The sequence below is a fragment of the Somniosus microcephalus genome, chromosome 7 (genome assembly GCF_052327205.1).
Source record: "Somniosus microcephalus isolate GS21.2 chromosome 7, FLI_Smic_1.0, whole genome shotgun sequence".
NCBI classification, from domain to species: domain Eukaryota; kingdom Metazoa; phylum Chordata; class Chondrichthyes; order Squaliformes; family Somniosidae; genus Somniosus; species Somniosus microcephalus.
In genome coordinates, this window is record NC_140993.1 from 177066515 (window position 1) to 177090383 (window position 23869).

At 45.3% G+C, this 23869-nt stretch overlaps 1 protein-coding gene across 1 annotated transcript in view; it reads right to left on the reverse strand.

Annotated features, from left to right (window-relative positions):
- Positions 1-825: 825 nt before the first annotated feature.
- Positions 826-23869, reverse strand: part of LOC147115028 (lethal(3)malignant brain tumor-like protein 4) — a 591174-nt gene continuing 568130 nt past the window's right edge. Inside the window, exons 22-23 of the mRNA XM_085993271.1 lie at positions 15357-15419; positions 826-3788 (exon numbers count right to left, since the gene is read on the reverse strand). Coding sequence (XP_085849397.1) covers positions 3654-3788; positions 15357-15419 — 198 coding nt within the window. The 3' untranslated portion in view covers positions 826-3653. The remainder of the gene's footprint in view (positions 3789-15356; positions 15420-23869) is intronic.

A 23869-nucleotide genomic window follows, 5' to 3' on the forward strand; every position in this document is an offset into this window, starting at 1 on the left:
TCCAGACTCGAGTCGTCGTTGGCTTGTTCTCTCCACACAGATGCGGCCGGACCTACTGTGATTTCCAGCAAAAAAATTGTTTTTTGTCTTTTTTTGTTTTTCATACAGACCCCAGCATCTGCAACATTTGACCCCTTGTGACCCCACCTCATTGTTCTTTGATGTAATGTTTTCCTGACTGACCTGTTTGGACACCATTTACACCTTTGATTGCTGTGATTATCTCTCTGCCGAGGTGTGATAAATGGCAGTTAGAAAGATTACCTGTAAACATCTGACATTATTCTCTGACTATATAAGCTATGTTTTTATGCATCTCTCCACTTCACCTGACGAAGGAGCAGCGCTCCGAAAGCTTGTGATTTCAAATAAAGCTGCTGGACTATAACCTGGTGTTGTGTGATTTCTTACATTTGTCCACCCCAGTCCAACACCGGCATCTCCACACCATGGCTACATTAAGTATGGGCACTTGGTTGAGGTACTGGAGGCTGGCTGGTGCTCCAGTATGAATGGGCACCGTCAGGAGAAGAGAGGCGGGAAGAAAATAAATAAAGACTCTGAAATTCAGCAGTTCTCTTGGTCTCTCAGTGGAACCCCAGGAGAAACGGCATCAATAGCTATTTATGTTATTTCTTTTGAGATTCCACTGGTATCCCCTCGAAGTTATGGTGGAAGACTGGAACAACCCTGTGGAATTTCATAGCTAAAATCTTTGTTAGCTCAGATACATAAACTGTGAAGTTGGACACACGATACATAAGCTATCTTTGTGTTTTAAATGATCAGTTAAAACTAGCACACCATGGAAAGGAGATCATAGTATGAAGTCTGAACTGAACAGGACTTTATTTAAAAAATTTGCAAGCTCACTTTTGATAAACAACACAGTTAAAAAAAGTATTCAATTGAAAGTAAAATACAGCATGCCAGAATAAGAGAAATTATTTTTAAACATTCCCTGCAAAACAGTTAACTTCTTTAACAATGAATTTCAACATTTAAATATCTAAATAACAAACACCGTCTAACAAATATAACAAACTTTTTCCATGAACGGAGGAGTTTTGGACTTAGTAGCACAATGTATTAAAGTTTATGGCTCTGTGTTCATTGAATGGGAAAAATGTGATTTATTAATAATGAAAATTTTACTCAGTCACAGTATAAAAAGCATTCAATGCCATTTTACCATCTCTTCCTAACTATGCAAGTTGAAGCATTTGAGGTTTTTTCGTTGAAGCCTTCATTGTCAGCACCGATACTGAAGGGTAATATATAGTCGCTGGTGATGTTAAAGTAGAAGTATCCTCAGGTTGTCACATCAGTTACTGTATGTCATATAAACTTTATAAAAGATGCGCTCTGTCACTAAAAAAAAAACTCACTAGGTGCAAACTCCAGCGATGCCTAATTGATAATTTTAGTAAATGGTATTTACTGATTGATGTTTAAGTAGCCAGATCTGTGTTTTCTACATTTTATATCCATCACATTTCCTGATGTATCTAAAAAGTAAGAATTCTTTCAAATTTTGCTGATTTTTATAAATTGTTTCTTTAGTTGCCAAATTCCACAGCAAATATCAAGGCACAAATTCTGAGTCAGGGAAATAACTTTCTGTTCTAGATGATGTGAAGGAAGAAGAAAAGCTAACTTACAAAACTTTTTTCAGAATCACATCCATTTTTGACTTTTTTTTAAATAAAAACTTTAAAATGGGTTTTCCACAAAAATAGATGCTACTGTTTAAACTGGTCTATTTGTTTTTATTCCATGTGCTGTATTTTAAGAAGTACAAAAATCAAACCTATCCATTAAGCTTCTTCTCATACCTCAGCTCTCTCATGAAGTCCTACATACATCTGGATAATTTAAACTAACACAACAATAACAATGTTGGTTGTGTCCTACATCATGAGCTATTAACAAACAAAAACTGAGGCTAGCTGAAGGAGAGGTTGTGCAGAGCTGATTCCTGATCAAATTATACCAGAGTTTTATACGCACCATATTGCATTCCTGCTCTGTAAGACATTTATTTTTTTAAATTAATGTTCTATCTTTGTAAGATACTTTGTAGTATATAATTAACCATTAGTTTTAAGAATAAACATGCCCTAACCCATTACAGATATTGTATATATTACTTATACAATACATAATAAAACACCGTATACATCAGAGTAAACCTTTTTAAGGTAAAGTATAACATTTTGGAATGATCAAATTTTGTGCAAACATAAATAACAAACACAATATCAACTGCAATGTACTGTTAATTACACTAAAAACGAAATATACAAAACAGCAAAACCCTACAACTTGATAATACAAATCATAAAGCAACCACTGGATAAAAGCAAGCAACATGCCATGGCAGCATGTTTCCATCACTTCAAAACACAATTATCTTTCTAAAAAAAATCACTAATTTATTATTGAGCTCATGGCCTATTTGGAGCACCTATTACTTATGGCAATCGTGCACTTTGTCCCTTCGGGGGTAAGTTTTCAATACCCTAGGAATTCATCATGAATAGGTTATGAAAACTGTAATAAAGCTCCATGGAACACTAGAGAACAGCAGAGTTTCAAAATTTATGAACTCAGTATGGTATAAATTCATTCTGAGTCTATGCAATATTGCTTTCTTCCACAGATATGAACTGCAGATGTAGGGAGGATACAAGCTGCAGTCCCATTGGAAATTATATTTATCACACAGACAGCACAATGCATAATTAAGAAAAGTTAATTCTTGCATTATCTTGTCAGGTCAGCTTATTGGACAAATGATGCATTTAACAGCATTCTGATGTATTTTTGGTTTGTACACTATATTCTGCTAACATGGTTACCCATTGTTCTATGTGAGTTGGAGTGCCAATACCAGAGGGAAGAGGTGCTCAGTGTGATGCTGGCCTACAGTCAATGGGGAGGACCAATTTGCTCATCTAGCAGCTCATTTCCAAGTTCTTGGTCACATGATCATATGCAGCAGTAAAATGTTCATTAAAAAAATCTGACTTGAAAATATGAACTATGGAATAAACAATCAACTACATTTGCAACAGTATTTCACTACCTAAACATATCTGCTTAGATAAAGGTATGCATATAGTTGTGATTTAAAAGCCTATATGCAATTTTAGTTTATTTCAATATATACTCTAACGTGATTAATTTATTGTGCTCTATTTGCAGATTATCTCCCGCCATGCTCCAAGTTTTAGGTAACATCCAAATACTCAACACTTTTAAAGTGCGTAGATCCATTTTATACTTTAAACATGTCATCTCACAGGTAGTCAAGTACTTTTGCTCAACTTGTTTTTTACTTTTCATGTTGTAAAATTGTAATTTGACCTCAATTGCATGAGAAATCTACTGTACAAGTGCAACTTCCAAATGTATCTTCATCTTATATTACTTCACAATTTAATTACTTCATATTTTATTAACAAGCATTTATAACTGAAATTTCTTTAAATCAACAATATCTCAGAATATCTCAGTATACCCTGTTAATCTTGCTGATAAATTGATCTACAGTTTAATGTGCCATTCATCATGACTAGAGATTCATTTTATTAGTAGTTGGCAGAAAAGAATAGCATCACTTAGCAGCTGCCTTTTCCAATCCTCAATGTCTACTCCAAATTATCTTCAGAATTCTTAAACATTAGAATGGAGTTGTAAATCTTCAGGGCTGGGCCTAATTTGATGCTCATGATCTTAACTATGTCCATCTGTGTCAGCAAAAGAAACGCTTCTCCATCAATCTGCTGTAAAACAAAACAAACATGGCTGGTGAAAACAGCATATCTAATTTAATTAAACTCAAAATAGGTAGAACTTTATTATCTACTTTGATTATATTATGAGCCATTATTGATAAATATACCTTGATGCGCCAAATGTAACTATTACAAGTAAATTATTTGTGAAGGGGCATTCTAGCCTGACACTTCAATACAGTACCGTACTAAGGGAATGTTTTTTGGTCTCCTTATAAAGTGGTGCAGGTGTGTACTGTTGATATTCTAACGAGGGAAACTCCCCCTAACCAATGAAAATCTAGAAGAGTCAGTAGCAGATGTTCCTTGTGCGCTGATGATCAAAGGCTCATGGATTATTGGCCCCAGGATGTCAATTTCTGAGTGCAGTGCTAACATCACTGGATTGAAGCAAACAAAGCTCCTGCTCAGCTCGCATGATTTCTCGAGGTCAGCCAATTGAAGTGTGACTGTGAGCTTCCTGTGCAGATTGGACCAGGCACTGGAAGACTGCTGATTTTGATGGTGGGATAGTGGTTAGCACTGTTGCCTCACAGCTCCAGGGACCCGGGTTCGAATCCGGCCTCGGGTGACTGTCTGTGTGGAGTTTGCACATTCTCCCCGTGTTTGCGTGGGTTTCCTCCGGGTGCTCCGGTTTCCTCCCACAGTCCAAAGATGTGCAGGTTAGGTTGATTGGCTATGATAAAATTGACCCTTAGTGTTAGGGGGATTAAATACGTGGGGTTACGGGGATAGGGTGGGATATGTGTTGGTGTAGGGGTTACGGGGATCGGGGGTGGGATATGTGTCGGTGCAGGCTCGATGGGCCGAAATGGCCTCTATCTGCACTGTGAGGTTTCTGTGATTTCTGTGATATCCAGTGCAGCGGTTCTTAAAGTGCTGTTGCTGCTATTTAAAGGAGAGCAGAATGCAGTGGGAACTTTAAAATCTTCCCTGCTGAAATGGTGCAAAGAAAGGGTGTCATAGGACAGCACATTTTTAAGATGTTGCCCTTGAGGTGCTGCTGGACAAGAATCAGCAAAGGAGGATTGCCCTCTTTGGGACTGGGGCCACTCCAAACATCTGCCATCAGTGCGTTGGGAGAAGGTGAAAGAAAGAGTGAAGACCTCGCTCATCTCAAGAGTTTTTGGAACAAATCTGTGTATGGTTAGCAGCCTCAGGAATATTGCCAAGGCAAGAGTACCTAGCATTTGCCTACACAAAGTATGCATGCTACAGAAAGTCAGCCAAGGCTCAGTTGGTAGCACCCTCAACTTTGAGTCAGAAGGTTGTGCGTTCTAGTCCCACTCCAGAGACTTGAGCACAAAAATCTAGTGCAGTACTGAGGGAGTGCTGCACTGTTGGAGGTGCTGTCTTTTGGATGAGACTTTAAACCAAGACTCCGTTTGCCCTCTCAGGTGGACGTAAAAGATCCCATGGCACTAGTTCGAGGAAGAGCAGGGGAGTTATCCCAGGTGTCCTGGCCAATATTTACCCCTCAATCAACATCACTAAAACAGATTATCTGGTCATTATCACAATTGTTGTTTCTGGGGGCTTGTTGTGCACAAATTGGCTGCGTTTCCTACATTACAACAGTGACTACACTTTGGGACATCCGGTGGAAATGAAAGGCGCTATATAAAAAAATACAAGTCAAAATGCAAGTCTAAACCTAATGCAGTTTCACTGGCGCAGCATGCAAAACATTCAGGCAACCTTTCAGCTCTTATATACAATCACAAGCATTGCTGCAGGACAGAATTTGTAGATGGCGCTGAAATATACAACTCCTGTGGCACAGAAATCCTGCAAGCTGTGTCCACAAAGCATGTTTCCAACAAAAGGCAGCTCATTAACTTGCCCAAGTTGGGATGTAGGGTGAGCACTTGGCTGTCAAAATTCCAGTATCATTACACTTTGCTTGCAGGAGTAGGTGGCTCAATACAGACATGAGCAATGAAGTTCCAAGGGAGGGGCATTGCAATTCCTGGCCCTTAGTTGGGATAAATGGTTCATTCTCAGACTGGCAATCAGTAACTAGTGGTGTTCCGCAGGGGTCAGTGCTGGGTCCCCAACTCTTTACAATCTATATTAACGATTTGGAGGAGGGGACCGAGTGTAACATATCAAAGTTTGCAGATGATACTAAGATGGGGGGGAAAGTAGTGAGTGAGGAGGACATAAAAAACCTTCAAGGGGACATAGACAGGCTAAGTAAGTGGGCAGAGATTTGGCAGATGGAATACAATACTGGAAAGTGTGAGGTTATGCACTTTGGCAGGAAAAATCGTAGAGCAAGTTATCTTAATGGCAAGAAACTGGAAAGTACTGGAAGTACAAAGGGATCTGGGGGTCCTGGTGCACGAAACTCAAAAGGTTAGTATGCAGGTGCAGCAAGTGATTAAGAAGGCCAATGGAATGTTGGCTTTCATTGCTAGGGGGATAGAATATAAAAATAGGGAGGTATTGCTTCAGTTGTACAAGGTATTGGTGAGACCGCACCTGGAATACTGTGTACAGTTTTGGTGTCCATACTTAAGAAAGGACATACTTGCTCTCGAGTCAGTACAAAGAAGGTTCACTCGGTTAATCCCGGGGATGAGGGGATGGACATATGAGGAGAGGTTGAGTAGATTGGGACTCTACTCATTGGAGTTCAGAAGAATGAGAGGCGATCTTATTGAAACATATAAGATTGTGAAGGGGTTGGATCGGGTGGATGCAGGGAAGATGTTCCCGGTGATGGGTGAAACTAGAACTAGGGGGCGTAGTCTTAGAATAAGGGGCTGCTCTTTCAAAACTGAGATGAGGAGGAACTACTTCACTCAGAGGGTGGTAGGTCCATGGAATATGCTGCCCCGAAAAGCTGTAGTAGCTACATCATTACATAAATTTAAAACAGAAATAGACAGTTTCCTAGAAGTAAAGGGAATTAAGGGTTACGGGGAGCGGGCAGGAATTTGGACATGAGTCTAGGTTCGGATCGGTCATGGCCCTGTGGGTAGCGGAGCGGGCCCAGGGGCCATGTAGCCTGATCCTGCTCCTATTTCGTGTGTCTAATTCTGTTAGATTCAGGAGATGGTTCTGTGATAGTGGATTGGCGGTTAGGATCAGATCAGCCATGATCTTATTGAATGGCGGAGCAGGCTCGAGGGGCCGATTGGCCTACTCCTGCTCCTATTTCTTATGTTCTTAGCTTTTTTATACAGCACTCTTAAACATCTTGCCATTGTTGGAGTAAGTTACACAGGTGGTGGGTTCATTGTGTTACACTGGCATTTGCTTCCAGGTCTTCCTGGAGGCATACAGAAGCAGAAGAGAAGCATATATTAGAACGTGTCCGTTCTATCTCCCGCACTTCTGCCCTCACCCCTGCCACTCCCTCCCGGAACCACGATAGGGTTCCCCTTGTCCTCACCTTTCACCCCACCAGCCTCCACATTCAACGGATCATCCTCTGCCATTTCCGCCACCTCCATCGTGATCCCACCACCAAACGCATCTTCCCCTCCCCTCCCCTTTCAGCATTCCATAGGGACCGCTCCCTCCGAGACACCCTAGTCCACTCCTCTATCACCCCCAGCACCCCTTCCCCTGGCACCTTCCCTTGCAAGCGCAGGAGATGCAGCACCTGCCCTTATACCTCCCCCCTTCCCACTGTCCAGGGCCCCAAACACCCCTTCCAGGTGAAACAGCGATTTACTTGTACTTCTTGCAATCTAGTATACTGTATTCGCTGCTCACGATGTGGTCTCCTATACATTGGGGAGACCAAACGCAGATTGGGTGACCGCTTTGCGGAACACCTCCGTTCAGTCCGTAAGGGTGACCCTGAGCTTCCGGTCGCCTGTCATTTTAATTCACCGCCCCATTCCCACTCTGACCTCACTGTACTCGGGCTTCTGCATTGTTCCACGGAAACCCAGCATAAGCTCGAGGAACAGCACCTCATCTTCCGATTAGGCACTTTACAGCCTTCCGGACTCAATATCGAGTTCAACAATTTCAGATCATAACCTCGGCCCCTATTACATTTTTATATATATTTTTTATCCACACCTTTGTTTTGGCCCTCCCCCCTTTTTTCTCTCCCACATGGCAGCTGTCTCTCATTCTGCCAGCGCATTTCACACTTAATCTAGCGCCGTCTTTTATCTCTCCACTAGTCCCATCACCATCTCGTCTCGTTTTGAATACTTCTTAATGTCTCTTCACTTCTCTTTTGTTCTCTCATCCCTATTTCCCAGCCCCCAAACTGGCCTTTTATTCTGTTTCATTTCCTGTGCTTTTTCAGTCCTGACGAAGGGTTTCGACCTGAAACTTTGACTCTATTCCTCTCTCCACGGATGTTGCCTGGCCTGCTGAGTTTTTCCAGCATTTTCTGTTGTTATTTAGCATATATTAGAATATACTGGCAGAAAAGCACCCCATTCATACAAAATGTACAGGGCAAGATATAGTGGGTGGAAATCCATAGAAGAAGTGGGGGAGGTGAAGTTGGAGGCCTCCCCAAGCTCCGGGATAGTACCATCCTTTTCTTCTTATTCTTCCTCCGACTACTCATTCACTGTATACAGGTATAGACTGGAAGTAGCAGCATGACGCATGTTGCATTGCAGTGTATGCCTGTATGCGAGTCATTGAGTAGGAAAATTCCAATGCTATATCTTGCCATGTAAATTCTGTAAGTCTTTCTGCTAATTTTCTAACACATGTTCCTCTGCTGTTTCTGTAGGCATCCAGGAAGACCCAGAAGCATATGCCAGTGGACACAATGAACCCAGCACCTTGCTGCACCTGTATCACCTACCTCAACAATGGGAAGCACCAGTGCAGGTAAATCCACTTTATGGGATTTAAGTAGAGAATTTGAGGAGAGAACGCTGTCTGAAGCAGTGAGCAAGAATGAGAAGGAGCAAATTGAGATGAGACTAGAGGAGCAGAAACTGCAGACCCAATGCTAGCTTGAGTCCTTCCTTGGCTGCTGAATGCAAGGAGTGGAACTTCATGGGGCCTGCATATAAAAGAAGTCTGGTATTTGAGAGTGTACAAAGCACCCTTCAAGTTCTGGCAACAAGTATAGAATTCAACGCCTACATCTAAGAACATAACAATAAGGAGCAGGAGTAGGCTATACGGCCCTTCGAGCCTGCTCCGCCATTCAATAAGATCATGGCTGATCTTCCACCTCAACTCCACTTTCCTGCTCGATTCCCATATCCCTTGAATCCCCAAGAGTCCAAAAATCTATCTATCTCAGCCTTGAATACATTCAACAACTCAGCATCCATAGCCCTTTGGGGTAGAGAATTCCAAAGATTCACAACCCTTTGAGTGAAGAAATTCCTCCTCATTTCAGTCTTAAATGGCCGACCCCTTATCCTGAGACTATGCCCCTCGTTCTAGACTCTCCAGCCAGGGGAAACAACCTCTCAGCATCTACCCTGTCAAACCTCCTCAGAATCTTATCTGTTTCAATGAGATCACCTCTCATTCTTCTAAACTCCAGAGAGTATAGGCCCAATCTACTCAATCTCTCCTCATAGGACAACGCTCTCATCCCAGGAATCAGTCTAGTGAACAGACATTGCACCGCCTCTAAGACAAGTATATCCTTCCTCAGATAAGGAGACCAAAACTGTGCACAGTACTCCAGGTGTGGTCTCACCAAAGCCCTGTACAACTGTAGTAAGACTTCCTTACTCTTATACTCCATCCCCCTTGTAATAAAGGCCAACATGCCATTTGCCTTCCTAATTGCTTGCTGTAACTGCATGCTAACTATCTGTGTTTCCTGTATGAGGACACCTAAATAGAAACATAGAAACATAGAAGATAGGAGCAGGCCATTCGGCCCTTTGAGCCTGCTCCGCCATTCAACGAGATCATGGCTGATCATCCAAACCCTAGCACCCGGTCCCTACACCGACAGCCATCCCACCCAAGCCCTATCCCTGTAACCCCACGTATTTAATCCCCCCTAACACTAAGGGCCAATTTTTATCATGGCCAATCAACCTAACCCGCACATCTTTGGACTGTGGGAGGAAACCGGAGCACCCGGAGGAAACCCACGCAAACACGGGGAGAATGTGCAAACTCCACACAGACAGTCACCCGAGGCCGGATTTGAACCCGGGTCCCTGGCGCTGTGAGGCAACAGTGCTAACCACTATGCCACCGTGCTGCCCGCTGCTCTCTCTGAACACCAACATTTACTAGTTTCTCACCATTAAAAAAATATTCTGTTTTTCTATTCTTCCTACCAAAGTGAATAACCTCACATTTCCCCACATTATATTCCATCTGCCACCTTATTAAGTGGTCATGTACAGGAAACTCTTGATTTACCGGAACTCTCTGTTAACTGGCAAAATTCAGGAGTAGGTTCAGGTAACTTTTACTTCATATTAGTGGCCATTCCTGGATCTGTGGCCGTGTAACCGGGGTTCCTGCACCTGTTGCTGTGCAACAGGGACACTTGGTCTGTGGCCGGGGTTCCTGCACCTGTTGCCATGCAACAGGGACGCATGGATCTGTGGCCGTGTACGGGGCTCTCGTACCTTTTACTATACCTCTCTGTAATCCAGACTTTTTGATAAACCGGCACCACGCCGGTCCCATCGGTGCTGGATAAAAAAGAGTTTCCTGTATGACTAAACAGATGCAGTAACTAGTGGGGTGCCATAAGGGTCAATGCTTGGACATCAGCTATTTACAACCTATATTAATGACCAGGATGAAGGGATCGAGTGCAATGTAGCCAAATTTGCTGATGATATAAAGATAGGTGGGAAAGGAAATTGTGTGGAGGACGCAAAGAATCTCCAAAGGGACATAAGTGAGTGGGCAAAAATCTGGCAGATGGATTTTAATGTGGGAAAATGCGTGATTATCCACTTTGGTAGGAAAAATAAAAAAGCAAATTATTATTTAAATGGGGAGAGATTACAAAATGCTGAGGTACAGAGGGATCTGGGGGTCCTTGTACATAAATCGCAAAAAGTTAGCATGCAGGTACAGCAAGTAATTAGGAAGGCAAATGGAATGTTGGCCTTTATTGCAAAGGGAATGGAGTATAAAAGTAGGGAAGTCCTGTTACAACTGTACAGGGTGTTGGTGAGACCACACCTGGAGTACTGTGTACAGTTTTGGTCTCCTTATTTAAGGAGGGATATACTGTACTTGCTTTGGAGGCAGTTCAGAGAAGGTTCACGAGGTTGATTCCGGAGATGAAGGGGTTGTCTTGAGCAGGTTGGGCCTATACTCATTGGAGTTTAGAAGAATGAGAGGGGATCTTATTGAAACATATAAGATTCTGAAGGGGCTTGACAGGGTAGGCGCAGAGAAGATGTTTCCCCTCGTGGGGGAATCTAGAACTAGGGGGTATAATTTCACAATAAGGGGGCACCTTTTTAAATCGGAAATGAGGAGGAATTTCTTCTCTCAGAGGGTTGTGAATCTTTGGAATTCTCTTCCTCAGAGAGCTGTGGAGGCTGGGTCATTGAATATATTAAAGGTGGAGATAGACAGATTTTTGAAAGGTAAGGGAGTCAAGGGTTATGGGGAGCGGGCAGGGAAGTGGAGTTGAGGTCAAGATCAGATCAGGCATGATCTTATTGAATGGTGGAGCAGGCTCAAGGGGCCAAATGACCTACTCCTGTTCCTACGTCTTATGTTCTTATGATCACCCCTACACCATTCACATTGAGTGATCTGAGGCCTGCTTAACTGTTCTCCCCTACAACATTCACATGGCCCTTTCCTGTGTTATTGGTGAGAACCATCAGAGTCACTTGTGTCAGTCTTATTTGTGGAGGTATTTATTCTAATCTTCCTGCTAGCCATGACACATCTCTATAGATGTATCCTTTCTCATAGAAGCGAATTTCAAAAGTGCTAATAATTGTCATTCAATTGCATGGGTTTTACATACTACAAAAGGAATTCAATTAAATCCTTTCTTTTTTACCTATTAGATTTATTGCTGGGTAATTAAACCCATGCACTAAAATTATTCTTAATTGGGGCTTTTGTAGTCATGAATGCAAAAGTCAATGAACTGAATAGACTCGATCATTGCAGCAACATTAAAGTCAAATATATAATTTAGTGAAATCCAATAATCTCACAAAATTCCACATTTTATGTTTCACACGTTGAACAGATAGGCATATAACATTGTCATGAAAACACACTGTTGCAATATTTATCTCAATGATTTGTAAATAGTAATTAAGTGGAAAACAGCCTGCGTGCTTGTAGTGTTTTTCATTTCATCACCAATTTTCTTCCCTCTACTTTCATGAAGGCATTGATTCCATGCAGGTGCACTGTTCCACAGGTTGTGGGTGCTCTCTAGTACATTGCTTAAGTGGCGATTACTCATGTGTGTACCTTTACAGTGAGTAATGGCAGGTTATTTAACCACTGAAGGCATAACAGCTGAGCCCATTCGTTTACTCAGCCAATGATCATATACATGCACTGCCAGCGTGATAGCAATAAGGCATGGGAACTATAGCCAACTTTCTCTCATTGTGCTGATGCCATTCTAACACCTCTACAACTGTGTAGGCTATATTCAGCTACCTCAGAACTGACCAGGGATTGAACCTGGGACATTCCTGATCTGTATGGCTCAGCTTCTCACTGCTTAAACCCACTGGGATAATTTTGTATGTCTGGTTATAGCATATCTATATATATAAATCGGTACTTCTGTCATTCTGTCTATCTGTCTGTCTGTCTGTCATCGCGTGTGCGTTGCGGGTATGCACTCGAAAGTTACAGGGCGTACCTACGCGCGCGTTACCTCCAAAGAAAGCTTACGCTTCCGAGACGGTTTTAAGCGTATTTACGTTTCGGCCGGGCTAAAATTGCGCCCGCGGTATCCCAAAAACCTTCAACATTCCGCTCATTAGCATCTCATTATCCGTTCATTAGCGACAGAGTGACCGACAGAGTGACCTCGAGCTTGACCAATCGTACGCCGGGTTGCTGGCGTGTGCCGCCAGGCCAATCGGTGCGTGTGTGGCCGGGCCTTATCGTTCTGAACCGAGGTGAGTCGCCGCCATCTTGATTCCAAACTTTTCCTTTCTTTTTCCCGCTTTCTACGTCTTAAAAAAAAACGTTGCTTTTAAAACACATATTGTTTTTAAAAAAAATGATTTAGAAAGTAATTAACTTATCTAATCTCATTAATTTTCCTACCTTTCCCCGTTTTTCCAGGTAGGCCTAGAAGCCTCGGCGTCTCCTCCGCACCCACGCCCGAGCTAGGCACCTCCCGGCCCCACTCGAAGGCTGGAGGGCCAGCCTCAGCCCAGCGCCGCTAGGGTGCGCGCGCAGCAAGAGCTGAGACCCGCTGTCTCTCTCTGGCTGGCCGGGGGGCGGGGCTTGCTGAGCGTCCAGCGTTACCCTGGCAACCGGGCCCGCCGGACGTCTCGCGCAGCCGCAATCGGCGGTCTTCACCTTGGGGGGGGGGGGGGCCGCGCGCGCAGCAGGAGCAGCTGAGACGCGGCGTCTCTCTCTCTGGCTTGGTCAGCGTCACGGTTACCCTGGCAACCGGGCCCGCCGGCCGACAGTCTCAGCTCCTGCTGCGCGCGCAATCGGCGGTCTTCACCTGGGGGGGGGGGGCGACCCCCGCCCTCCCTCCCCCCTTCCCCCCCTGCCCTCCCTTCCCCCCCCTCCCTACCTTCCTCCCCCCCACCCTCCCTTCCCCGCCCTCCCCCTCCCCTCCCGCCCTCCCCTCCCCCCTCCCCGCCCTCCCCCTCCCCCCTCCCTTCCTCCCCCCTCCCCACCCTCCCCCCTCCCCCTCTCTCCCCCTCCCCCTCCCCCCTCCTCCGTCCCCCCTCCTCCCTCCCGCCCTCTCTTCCCCTCCCCCTTCCCCTCCCCCTTCCCCTCCCCCCCTTCCCCTCTTCCCCCTCCCCTCTTCCCCCTCCCCTCCCCCTCCCCCCCTCCCCCTCCCCCCCTCCCCTCCCTCTCTTCCCCCCAGTCGCTCTCTCTCTTCCCCCCAGTCGCTCTCTCTCTTCACCCCAGTCGCTCTCTCTCTCTCTTCCAACAACAACATTCCCTCGAAAAAGCCTCGGCACCGCCGGGCACTTCAGCTAGTATAGTAATATAGCTAACATAGATAAACAGATTAGAACCTAATATCTGAGTAAGAGTCATTCTGTGTTCCATCAAGAAAAATACTGAAGGCATCCCCAGTGACTCAGTGGGGGTAATTTTCACCATCACCCTTTGGCCGGTAATCTGGTGGAGTAGATTGCCCACCCATTGTAGAATTTTAATGGGATGAAATCGGGTGGGTTCTACAACTGGTGGGCAATCTGCCAGATTACTGCCCAAAGAGTGAAGGTGAAAATTACTCTGGGGACACCTTTAATATTTTTCTTGATGGAACGCAGAATGACTTTTACTCAGATATCAGGTTCCAATCTGTTTACTATCTATTGTAGCTATCTTACTATATAAGCTTTAACCAGGTCACAGTTACATTTTAGATGAGGAAGAAAATCACTCCAAAATGAGAAATTCTGGACATGAAACAATCTTTATTTTTGGCATTCTGTCTGCCAAATGATCTATCCGTTCCCATATCCAATTCCACAATAGCATGACAGACTTTAAGTTAAATCACATATATCCTGCAGAAAATCCTTTTTTCCTACAAATTTATAGGAATAGTAACTAAAATAAATCCAATGATCTGACTTGCAATAGGCATTCGTATGTTCCCACATATTTCCTCACACCTATTTCAGTCCTGCTGCCTCTGACCTCACTGCTTCTATTCCCCATGCTGCCACACTTAGATCTACATAAATGAATGGTATTAAAAAAGCTTAAGAACTGCTGATGAATTCTGAATCATTTACACACAATTATGACATGGCATTGCTACAATGTTTTGAATTAGAAAATCCACCATGGAACATTTACATCCCAGTCTAAACTTGGATTTAGAGAGTAGATTTTCCTTGTCCTCACTCGGTGCAAGCCAAGTAACTGGAACTCACTTTGGCAAAGTACCACCTGCCACGATTTTCTGATCCTTACTTGTGGTGGTCCATGTAATTGCCGCAAGTGAAGACTTGGAAAATCTACCTTTATATTTCTTAATTAGATATCAGGTGATGCTACACTATGCATCAGATAATCATATATAGGAAGTATAAATTTATGTTTCTGACCAGCTAGAAGAACCTGTGGTCTAACATTTTGTTCCTTTATATTTCGATTTCCAAGTGCTGTTCCCACTGGGTGCAAGACTCTTAGCGTTAAAATGATTTGATCACAAATTGCAACTAATGCTTAAAATGAAAGTGCAAATAGAAAAACGCAGTCGCATTTGCAACTAAAATACATACTTGTTTACACCTTTGCTGTAAGTGATATTTTCTATGATAAAGCCAAATTAAGAACCGTCAGCCTGGCTTATACTGGAACTGTGTACAACAGAATATTACAGCAGCCACACCAGCTCAATATTATGATATATAGTGATCCAATAATTATTAGAAGATTTCAGTCTGTGAAATTCCAGGAGATGGAGGTTTCATTATTTCTTACCTCTTCTTTAAAGATCTTTGCTTGTTCTTCACAACCAGGGAGAGTCTGTACAAAGTTTGCTACCTAAAATATATAACAAAAAAAAACAGGTTTTGAAATATAAGGAAGAATTTGCATTTATATAGTGCCTTTCTCGACTTCAATACGCCCCAAAATGCTTTACAGCCAATCAAGTACTTTTGAAGTGGAATCACTGTTGTAATGTAAGAAACGTGGCAGCCAATTTGCACACAGCAAGGCCCCACAAACAGCAATGTGATAATGACCAGATAATCTGTTTTTAGGTATCGGTTAATGGATAAATATTGGCCATAGGATTTTTTACATCCACCAGAGAAGGCAGACAGGGCCTCAGTTTAACATCTCATCCGAAAGATGGAAGCTCCAACAATGCAGCACTCCCTCAGTACTGCATTAGAGTGTCAGGGGGAAAAATTTGGTTGGTTTGCACCTCCTGTTAGAGGGCGCTAACGGGGCACAAAGCAACTAGCGCCCGGGCGCGGCGTCGCCACAGCTTCCTGCGAAATTCAGCGGGAGGTTAGCGGCGGCGGTAACCGGTAGTGCCCCGCGGCACTGCACTGCCGGCGATGATGTCATTGCTGTGCACAGCGTCCCGCTCGCACCTTGGCCATGATCTTCGGGAGCGCCCCCTGACTTACCGCCGGACGCTATGTTTGACAGGGTCGGGGGGCCTACCTGCGGCCAGGGAGGCGCTATTTAAAGGTGAGGTGTGGGGCGGCCAGTTTTGTTGCTGGCTGCCTGCCAGCACCTGCCTCTGCTCCCGTCCCCGGCCTCCTTACCCGCCCCCCCGCAGAGTGCCAGCTGCGCTCCATGAGCCCAGCACTTCTCTTGAGTGCTGGGCTCTTTTGCCGGCACTCCCGATCCCCCGGGTCGCGCGGTGCAAAGCCCCTCCCCTTTAAGAAGGGGAGGAAGGCCTGCAATACCGCGGCGTGACGTGCCGCAGCGTGCGTGGCGCTGCAGCACGTTGCGATATTCCCTCACAGCGCCCCAATAGGGAGGCGGGAACGCTTACAGTAGCACCCCACTTCCCTCTTGAGGCACTACCACTCAATTTCCATTGCGGGGGCGCTATTTTTTCCGGGGCGCTAAAAGTAGCGCCAGGGCAAAGTTAGCGCCCCAAAGTGTGTGCTACTCAATTTTTAGCCCTCAGTCTCTGAAGAGAGACTTTGAACTCACAAACTTTTGACTCAGAGGCAAGAGTGCTACTCACTGAGCCACAGCTGACACTGAAGTTAATGTAAATGTTTTATCCAGACCCTGAAAATAAATTAAATTTCTAAGTAAATAATTCAAGAAAATCTTGACGGAATCAACATTCTCAAGCCTACAGGACAAAAATGGATAAAGTACTAGAGAAATATTTTTCTGTTTCTCATGGGAGAAGTACAGATGTGGCTGATGCCAATGATTGGAGAAAAAGAACTGAAGCTGACCTCCAGTCTATACAGGATACAGAAAGCTCATCTGATTCAGCCTGAAATTAAATGGATAGGCATCCCTAGAGACTTTCACGCCATTGATATGCTAACTTTACTCATGGCATATGGAAGGGAAATAACAGAATAAACACGCTTTCAAAGACCTGTGATTATTATCTGTTGCTAAAAAATTGATTTGTTTCTGTGTCTGGCTTTGTAGTGCTACTGGTCTTGGAAATTCCTGTTGCAAGCACAAAATTGCACTGTGATAGTTAACTAGAATTGAACAAAATAGCCTTGATATTTACAGGGGCGGGGTTTTGGAGCAGTGGGGAGGAGTTATGATCAGGAAACTTGGAAGTCCGGGTTTTCACAAACAATTCCATGGCGTAAGTGTTTTTTTTTGAACAGATCCCCCATCCAGAAGCCAGCCTGATTGACAGGCTTGGCTGCCTGCTGGGCGGGGAGTGCTCCAGAAAAGGCCGCAGCCCAGAAGCAGGTAGGTTTTGTGGTTGTTGGGGGTAGAGATCGCCCGGGGGTGTGTAAGTACAGCGTGGTTGGGAGGGTCGGGGTGATCATGGTGGGGGGGAATTGATTGGAGCAAGATCGGGGTGGGGGGGATGGTTGGAGATTGGGGGCAGAGTTGGGGGGGTTGGGGGGGAAAATGGAGATCAGGGGGAAGGTCGGAGATCGAGGGCAGAGATATGTGTCTTCAGGGGAGGGGGGTGGGGGAGATTCGGAGATAAGGGAGAGATCAGAGGGGGTCGGAGATTGGGGAAAGAGATTGGGGTAGAGTTGGAGGGGGCTCGATGATCACGAGGGGGGAGTCAGTGATGGGGGATGGTCGGGGAAGATTGCGGAGGTCGGGGGGGGGGGCATGGTTTACAGGTTAGCCTGGTGGGCCTAGAGGAGACACCTCTGCTCCTCCTGGCCTACAATCAGTGCTGCAAAGGCACCTATCTGATGGATCCAGCCCTTCTTGCCTCCTTTTACCTGCCGGGTTTCTGGCCAACGTGCGTTAAGAATAGAAATCCTGTAAAAAATGGTGGCACAGGGCTTCCTTAAAAGGTTTCAACAACCGACCTGCCTCCTGAGAGCGGATTGGTCGCCCGCCCCTTGCCCTGCCTCCGTGCGAGGCGGGTTGAGTTCCTGTTTCAGATTTTTAACATTTTAACTTCCCACCCGACCCAAACCCACCCATTTTTGGGGGTTCAAATTACACCTGAGGTGTTTATAGCAGAACATTTCTGTCATAAGGCATGACATCAACAGTAAGTGGCTTTCAGTTGACTACTGACTGTAATTGGGGTTTAGTTCCATTATTTACTTCTTAATGAACCAAAACTGCAAGAATTAACATGCTAGTGTCATTGTTACTGTAATACTGATGAAACAAAGTCATGACCAGCATTATAAATTTATGAAAAAGTTTGGCTTTCAAAACAAATTCTACATATAATGCTAGCTTATTAAACATATTTGCCTTCTTTAAAAGCAGGGTTACAGTCGTGGACCTGCCAATAGTCATTCACATTATTTCAAAAATGTGTGTTATTTTAATACACCAGAAAAATATGAACACAGCCCTTAAATTCACTCATGCGCATCATAAATCTAATTCCTAATATTACTTGTTGAAAGTACTTTCCTATATCTATAGCACTTGCTTCAAAATGTCAGATAGATTGTTTTAGTCTGGCTCCAAACCCATATTATCATTTACATTGTAAGGGCTAGCTGGAGGTTCTGCCACTTTTAAGCCAAAAAAAGAAACTCCTGGAAATGGTGAAGACCCAGCACACGCAACAGGTCTTGGCTGTTTTCTGGCAAGGTTCCACCGGTCACTCGCTTGAGTTATGGCAGACCAGCAAAACCCCTGAGCAATTCCAGCCCCAATATCTTTTGCGTTTTTAAAAGCTAAAGCAACTAGTTGGCCACCAATAGCAGGTTGGCATTCGATAAGTGCAAAACTAACTGGCTCAATGAACCTTCTTAACCTCCAGCTGTGAATGTTTGAAAAGAGAAAATACATTTAAAAATCTGATCAGATACTGGGGAGCATCTGTGAATACAAGCAGATGACTAGTAGTTTTCCCAGTGGGTCTTATGAAGCACTATTTTCAAATATATATATTTTGCACCAACCATCACTGCAAACTGAATTAGCTGCAAAGGCAAACATTCAACATGATCAAATAGCCTGTTGCCACTCATTGTGTAGACTACACAAAAGAATACCTAATAAGCAAGATAATGAAGGGCTGTAGGTACCTTCAGGAGAAAAGCAAATTTCAGAAAAGGAGATGGAATACCAATTTTGAACAATTTTTCTTCCCTGCCTTCCCCTGCATGGTTGCATCTCCATTCTCTCTTCTATTTGCATTTTTTAAAAAGTTTATAATTACTTTGTAACTAGTAAAAATATTTAATTCCACATCTTTAAAAAAAACTTTCCTCCGAGTTCAACTGCCTATTATATATTGGGATCTGTAGGGGAATTATTGTTTTTTGATTGGCTGAAGTCAGCTCCAAAGTCTATTTCAATCAATTGAGTGACTAAGGCCCCGATATTTGGGACCCTAGGAGCGTTTTTTTTTTAATGCAGACACCTCACTATCATTTTACTTCCGGGTTTCCCGTCCAATCAGCGGCAGTGGATGTGATGTGGACCTGCATGATGCAATCTCAACTTCAGTATTGAAAGGGACAATCCAAAGATGCAAATTGGAGGAGTTGGAGTTGGTAGGAAGAGAAGAGGGAGTCTCACAATGGAGTCCAGATAGGGAGCACCTAGCTATCTAGTGACAGAATTAAATATCATCGACCCACATGTGATAAAACACACAAGTCATGTTGACTTTATTTCAGCAGTGAAATATGATCACTTTCATAATGATATGTTGCAACATTCTTACCTTGCCAGTACTAATTCATAACTTTTCTCTCCAACAGGGCCTTCATGCGTGCCGCAGGAGTCCATGGACCTTGCGGATGACAAATCCTTAGAGGAGCTGATTCCTTCTGAGGGTGCACCATCACAGAACTCAAGCTTACCATGCACCAGCTCAGATACTCGCACTTCGGTGGAACCAGTTAGTTGGGTTTTCACCTGTTGACTCTCACTTCACAAGTGAGCAAGAGCAGATGGTGGTGGCAGGGACAGCAGTGCAGAATCCACGTCAGAGGGTGTAGCCCTAGCCAAGCTCTGCTCAGCTGGACACAGATGCTGTACCCTGGGGGCCGTCGATGAAAAATATAATCATTGAGGAGCACCAAAAAATGTGAAATGTACTGACAGGCCTTCCAAGCACATTATCCATGACTGCAGAGAGAATGGAGGAAGCATGAGTGGGTTGATGTCGCAGGGCATTGCGACGATGTCTTCATGCATGGATAAAGTGGCCAACTCCGTGGAACATCAAATGCTCCAATCAAATGAGTCCACGCATGCCTTGACCACGGCCGTGCAGACTCTCTGGATGCCAACATGTCTGGTGCCTTAAATAGGATGACAGACACGTCTCACTGACCTGCACCAAAGTGCTCACTACCACAGTGATAGCAGTGAAGTGCAGCTGGTCCATGAGAGGGATGATGGCAAAAGGGGACATGGAAGTGGAGACTCCATATAAGGCGCTATCACTTCTCACCTGTTGCCCCCTCCCCAACACGCAGTCAGTAGCCCACATGCTGCCTCCTCTCCTGATGGCCGAGTCTGCCCCTGCACATGTGCAGGTGGAGCAGTCTTTGGTAGGGCCCTCACGGGCTCTACACCCAGCGGTCATCGGGCAAAAGCATCTCAGCAGTCAGAGCAGGGATCTGAGCAGACTGCCTCTACATTTGCTGAAGCTACAGGGGCTGTACCACGTAGCAGCGGTAGGAAAAGGGAGAGTAAAGCTTTATAGTTCACCAAGGGTATCATATGGTTGTATGAGAAAATGTTGTTGTGAAGTTTCCGTTCTTTAGTAGAATCACACCAAATTTATTACCTTGTATCACTTTACCGTGTTGCCGATTCTTGGTTGCTGGATGGCAACTCACCTAATCAGTTGCTTGTTGATGAATGGGAAGACATGAATTGACAGGACCAATGGGGGAAGGATGTGCAATGGGTGGTTGGTTGTTTACAAGACTGCATTGTGTCAGTGGTATGGTGGGGCGGGGCAGCTGAGGGGTGAAGAGTGGGCATTGCATATGGTTATGACATCGGTCCACTGATGGTAACTAACTGAAACTTGTATTAATAAGGGCATCCCTGTCAGCAATGTGAGCAGCTGGTGCTGCTTTGGTGTCATCACCTTCCTCCTCCTTGTCTTCCTCCTCTTACTCCTTAGATTCGTCCACAGACGATGTGCACTCTGCGCCTTGTTCCATCTGTAGCTCCAATCCTCACTGCTGTGCAATGTTGTGCAGAGCGCAGCAACAGCACAACCTTTCTGGACACTCTGGCTAGTGTCATCATCCCTCTGATGACACCCTGCACCTGTCGGAAGCCAGCCAGAGACGCAAACACGAACGCCAGCTCATTCTGAGTGGTATCATCAGAGGCAAAGTCACACAGTTGCCGACCCTGGCAAACAACAAATCAGTCATTTTCGTTATGCATTTGTGAGCTGCTGACTGGGAGAGCCTGGATATGTCTCCGGCAGACCCCTAGAAGGATCCGGAGGCAAAACAGTTGAGGGCGGTGTGACAGCCACTGGTAATGCGTGGCCACCAGGCCCAGCAGGGAGCAGGTCTTCTTCTAAGAGGCATCAGATGCCTGCCACCATCTGACGCGACAACCTGATCCTCCGGAAGCACTGCTGTTCCGACAGGTCAAGGAAGCTCAGCCTCTGCCTGTACACACTGTTTCGCGGGTAGTGCCTCCAGCGAGCTGCACCCCTCTGCTACTCCCTTCGCAGATGTCCAGCTGCAGATCTGTCAACAGCAGGCTGTGGCTGCTGGTGCTCCCCCTCTGTGTTGTTCAGCTCCAGGTCTGTCAAGGGCAGGCTGTGGCTGCTGGTGCTGCTCATATTGCTCCTCGTCCAAGCTCCAATCTGAGGCAGCCAAGGCACCACCCATCTTGATCTGATTGAGAAAACCTCCAAAGTGTAGAAAGTAAACTCACAGCAAAAGTACTTTGAACAAACCCTTTCCCACAAGTAGGTAAGAAATTAGCTGTGAGCACTGGGTATCTATTAGAGTATTTGCATCACTTTTAATCAGCCCCGTCAATTGCCATTATATTCTCACCTTGGTTTCAATGGCAAGTTTCAGAACGCCCGTTTATCCTAGGGGGTTGCGCACAACCGAGTTAAACGCGGAGGCTGGCGCATTGGAACTGTCCTCCAGACACACTCGCATTTTTGCCAACTGTAATAACCCACCCGTACCTAATCTTACATGGTTCTCTATGTTAAAATTCCGCCCTAAGTCTCTGGGGATGTCAGGAGGGTTGTTACAAGTCACTCTCCATTTGGGTATTTACACTTTCCAGGTGGTGGCTCAGCAAGTGACCTCAGGCCCTGACCATTGTCATCATTTACATGTGGCAGGTGGACAAGGAGCAAGCAGTGGCGGTCCCAGTGGGGGAGATCCCGAGGGAAATCATAGGCCTAACCGCCCAAAATGTCCAAGAATTTCCACAGCAATCTTGCCCCAGTTTTCTCATTTGTAGCACCAGAAACCCAATCTAGAGGGTTCTGGTGTTTTTTTTAAATTCGTTTATGGGATGTGGGCGTCGCTGTCAAGGCCAGCATTTATTGCCCATCCCTAATTGCCCTTGAGAAGGTGGTGGTGAGCCGCCTTCTTGAACCGTTGCAGTCTGTGTAGTGAAGGTAGGGAGTTCCAGGATTTTGACCCAGCGACGATATACTTCCAAGTAAGGATGGTGTGTAACTTGGAGGGGAACTTGGAGGGGATGGTGTTGCCATGCGCCTGCTGCCCTTGTCCTTCTAGGTGGAAGAGGTTGCGGGTTTGGGAGATGCTGCCGAAGAAGCCTTGGCGAGTTGCTGCAGTGCATCTTGTAGATGGTACACACTGAAGCCACGGTACGCCGGTGGTGGAGGGAGTGAATGTTTAAGGTGGTGGATGGGGTGCCAATCAAGCGGGCTGCTTTGTCCTGGATGGTGTTGAGCTTCTTGAGTGTTGTTGGAGCTGCACTCATCCAGGCAAGTGGAGAGTATTCCATCACACTCCTTACTTGTGCCTTGTGGAAAGGCTTTGGGGAGTCAGGAGGTGAGACACTCGCCACGGAATACCTAGCCTCTGACCTGCTCTTGTTGCCACAGTATTTATGTGGCTGGTCCAGTTAAGTTTCTGGTCAATGGTGACCCCCAGGATGTTGATGGTGGGGGATTCGGCGATGGTAATGCCGGTGAATGTTAAGGGGCGGTGGTTAGACTCTCGCTTGTTGGAGATTGATATACCTATCAATTCGTCCAATGAAAAGCGACGAGTTAGGAAAGTAACTATAGGTTTTTATTGACTAAATAACAGAGCCCACCCTCATGGGTGATCGGATCCAACAAGGAGGAATACCAGCCAGTCGACTACCTTTATACCTGGGCAGGTAGGTGGAGCCATGGGCGGAGTCAGTGATGGTCAGCCCAGGTATAACAGCGTGACAAGAGGCGACCTCGTATAGTGATACAACAGTGAGAACAGTGATAACAATATAACAGTGATAACTATAGTGCAACGATAGTGAACGATAAAAGTGGTTTACCACATTCACCCCTTCTTTAGATTTGAGTCCGGCGGGGTGAAGTGTACTACCAGTTCTGGTATGTCAGTCTGTCCGGAGGCCTCGTAAGCCTCTCCGATCGTCGCAGCGGCGGTGTTGCATTATCCGGTGTTAATGCTGGTGTCTGCGTGGTCGGCGAAGGCTCGTGGGGTTCCGGCGAAGGCTCGTGGGGTTCCGGCATGCCGTCTACCTGGGCTGGGATTGGGGGGGTGGTGTGGGGGGGTAAAGGTGGTGCCTCCGGAGTGCCCGAGGGTGCGAGGTCTCGTAAGGAGACAGTATCCTCCCACCCGTCTGGGTAGGCCACATAGGCGTACTGGGGGTTGGCGTGCAGGAGGTTCACCCTCTCT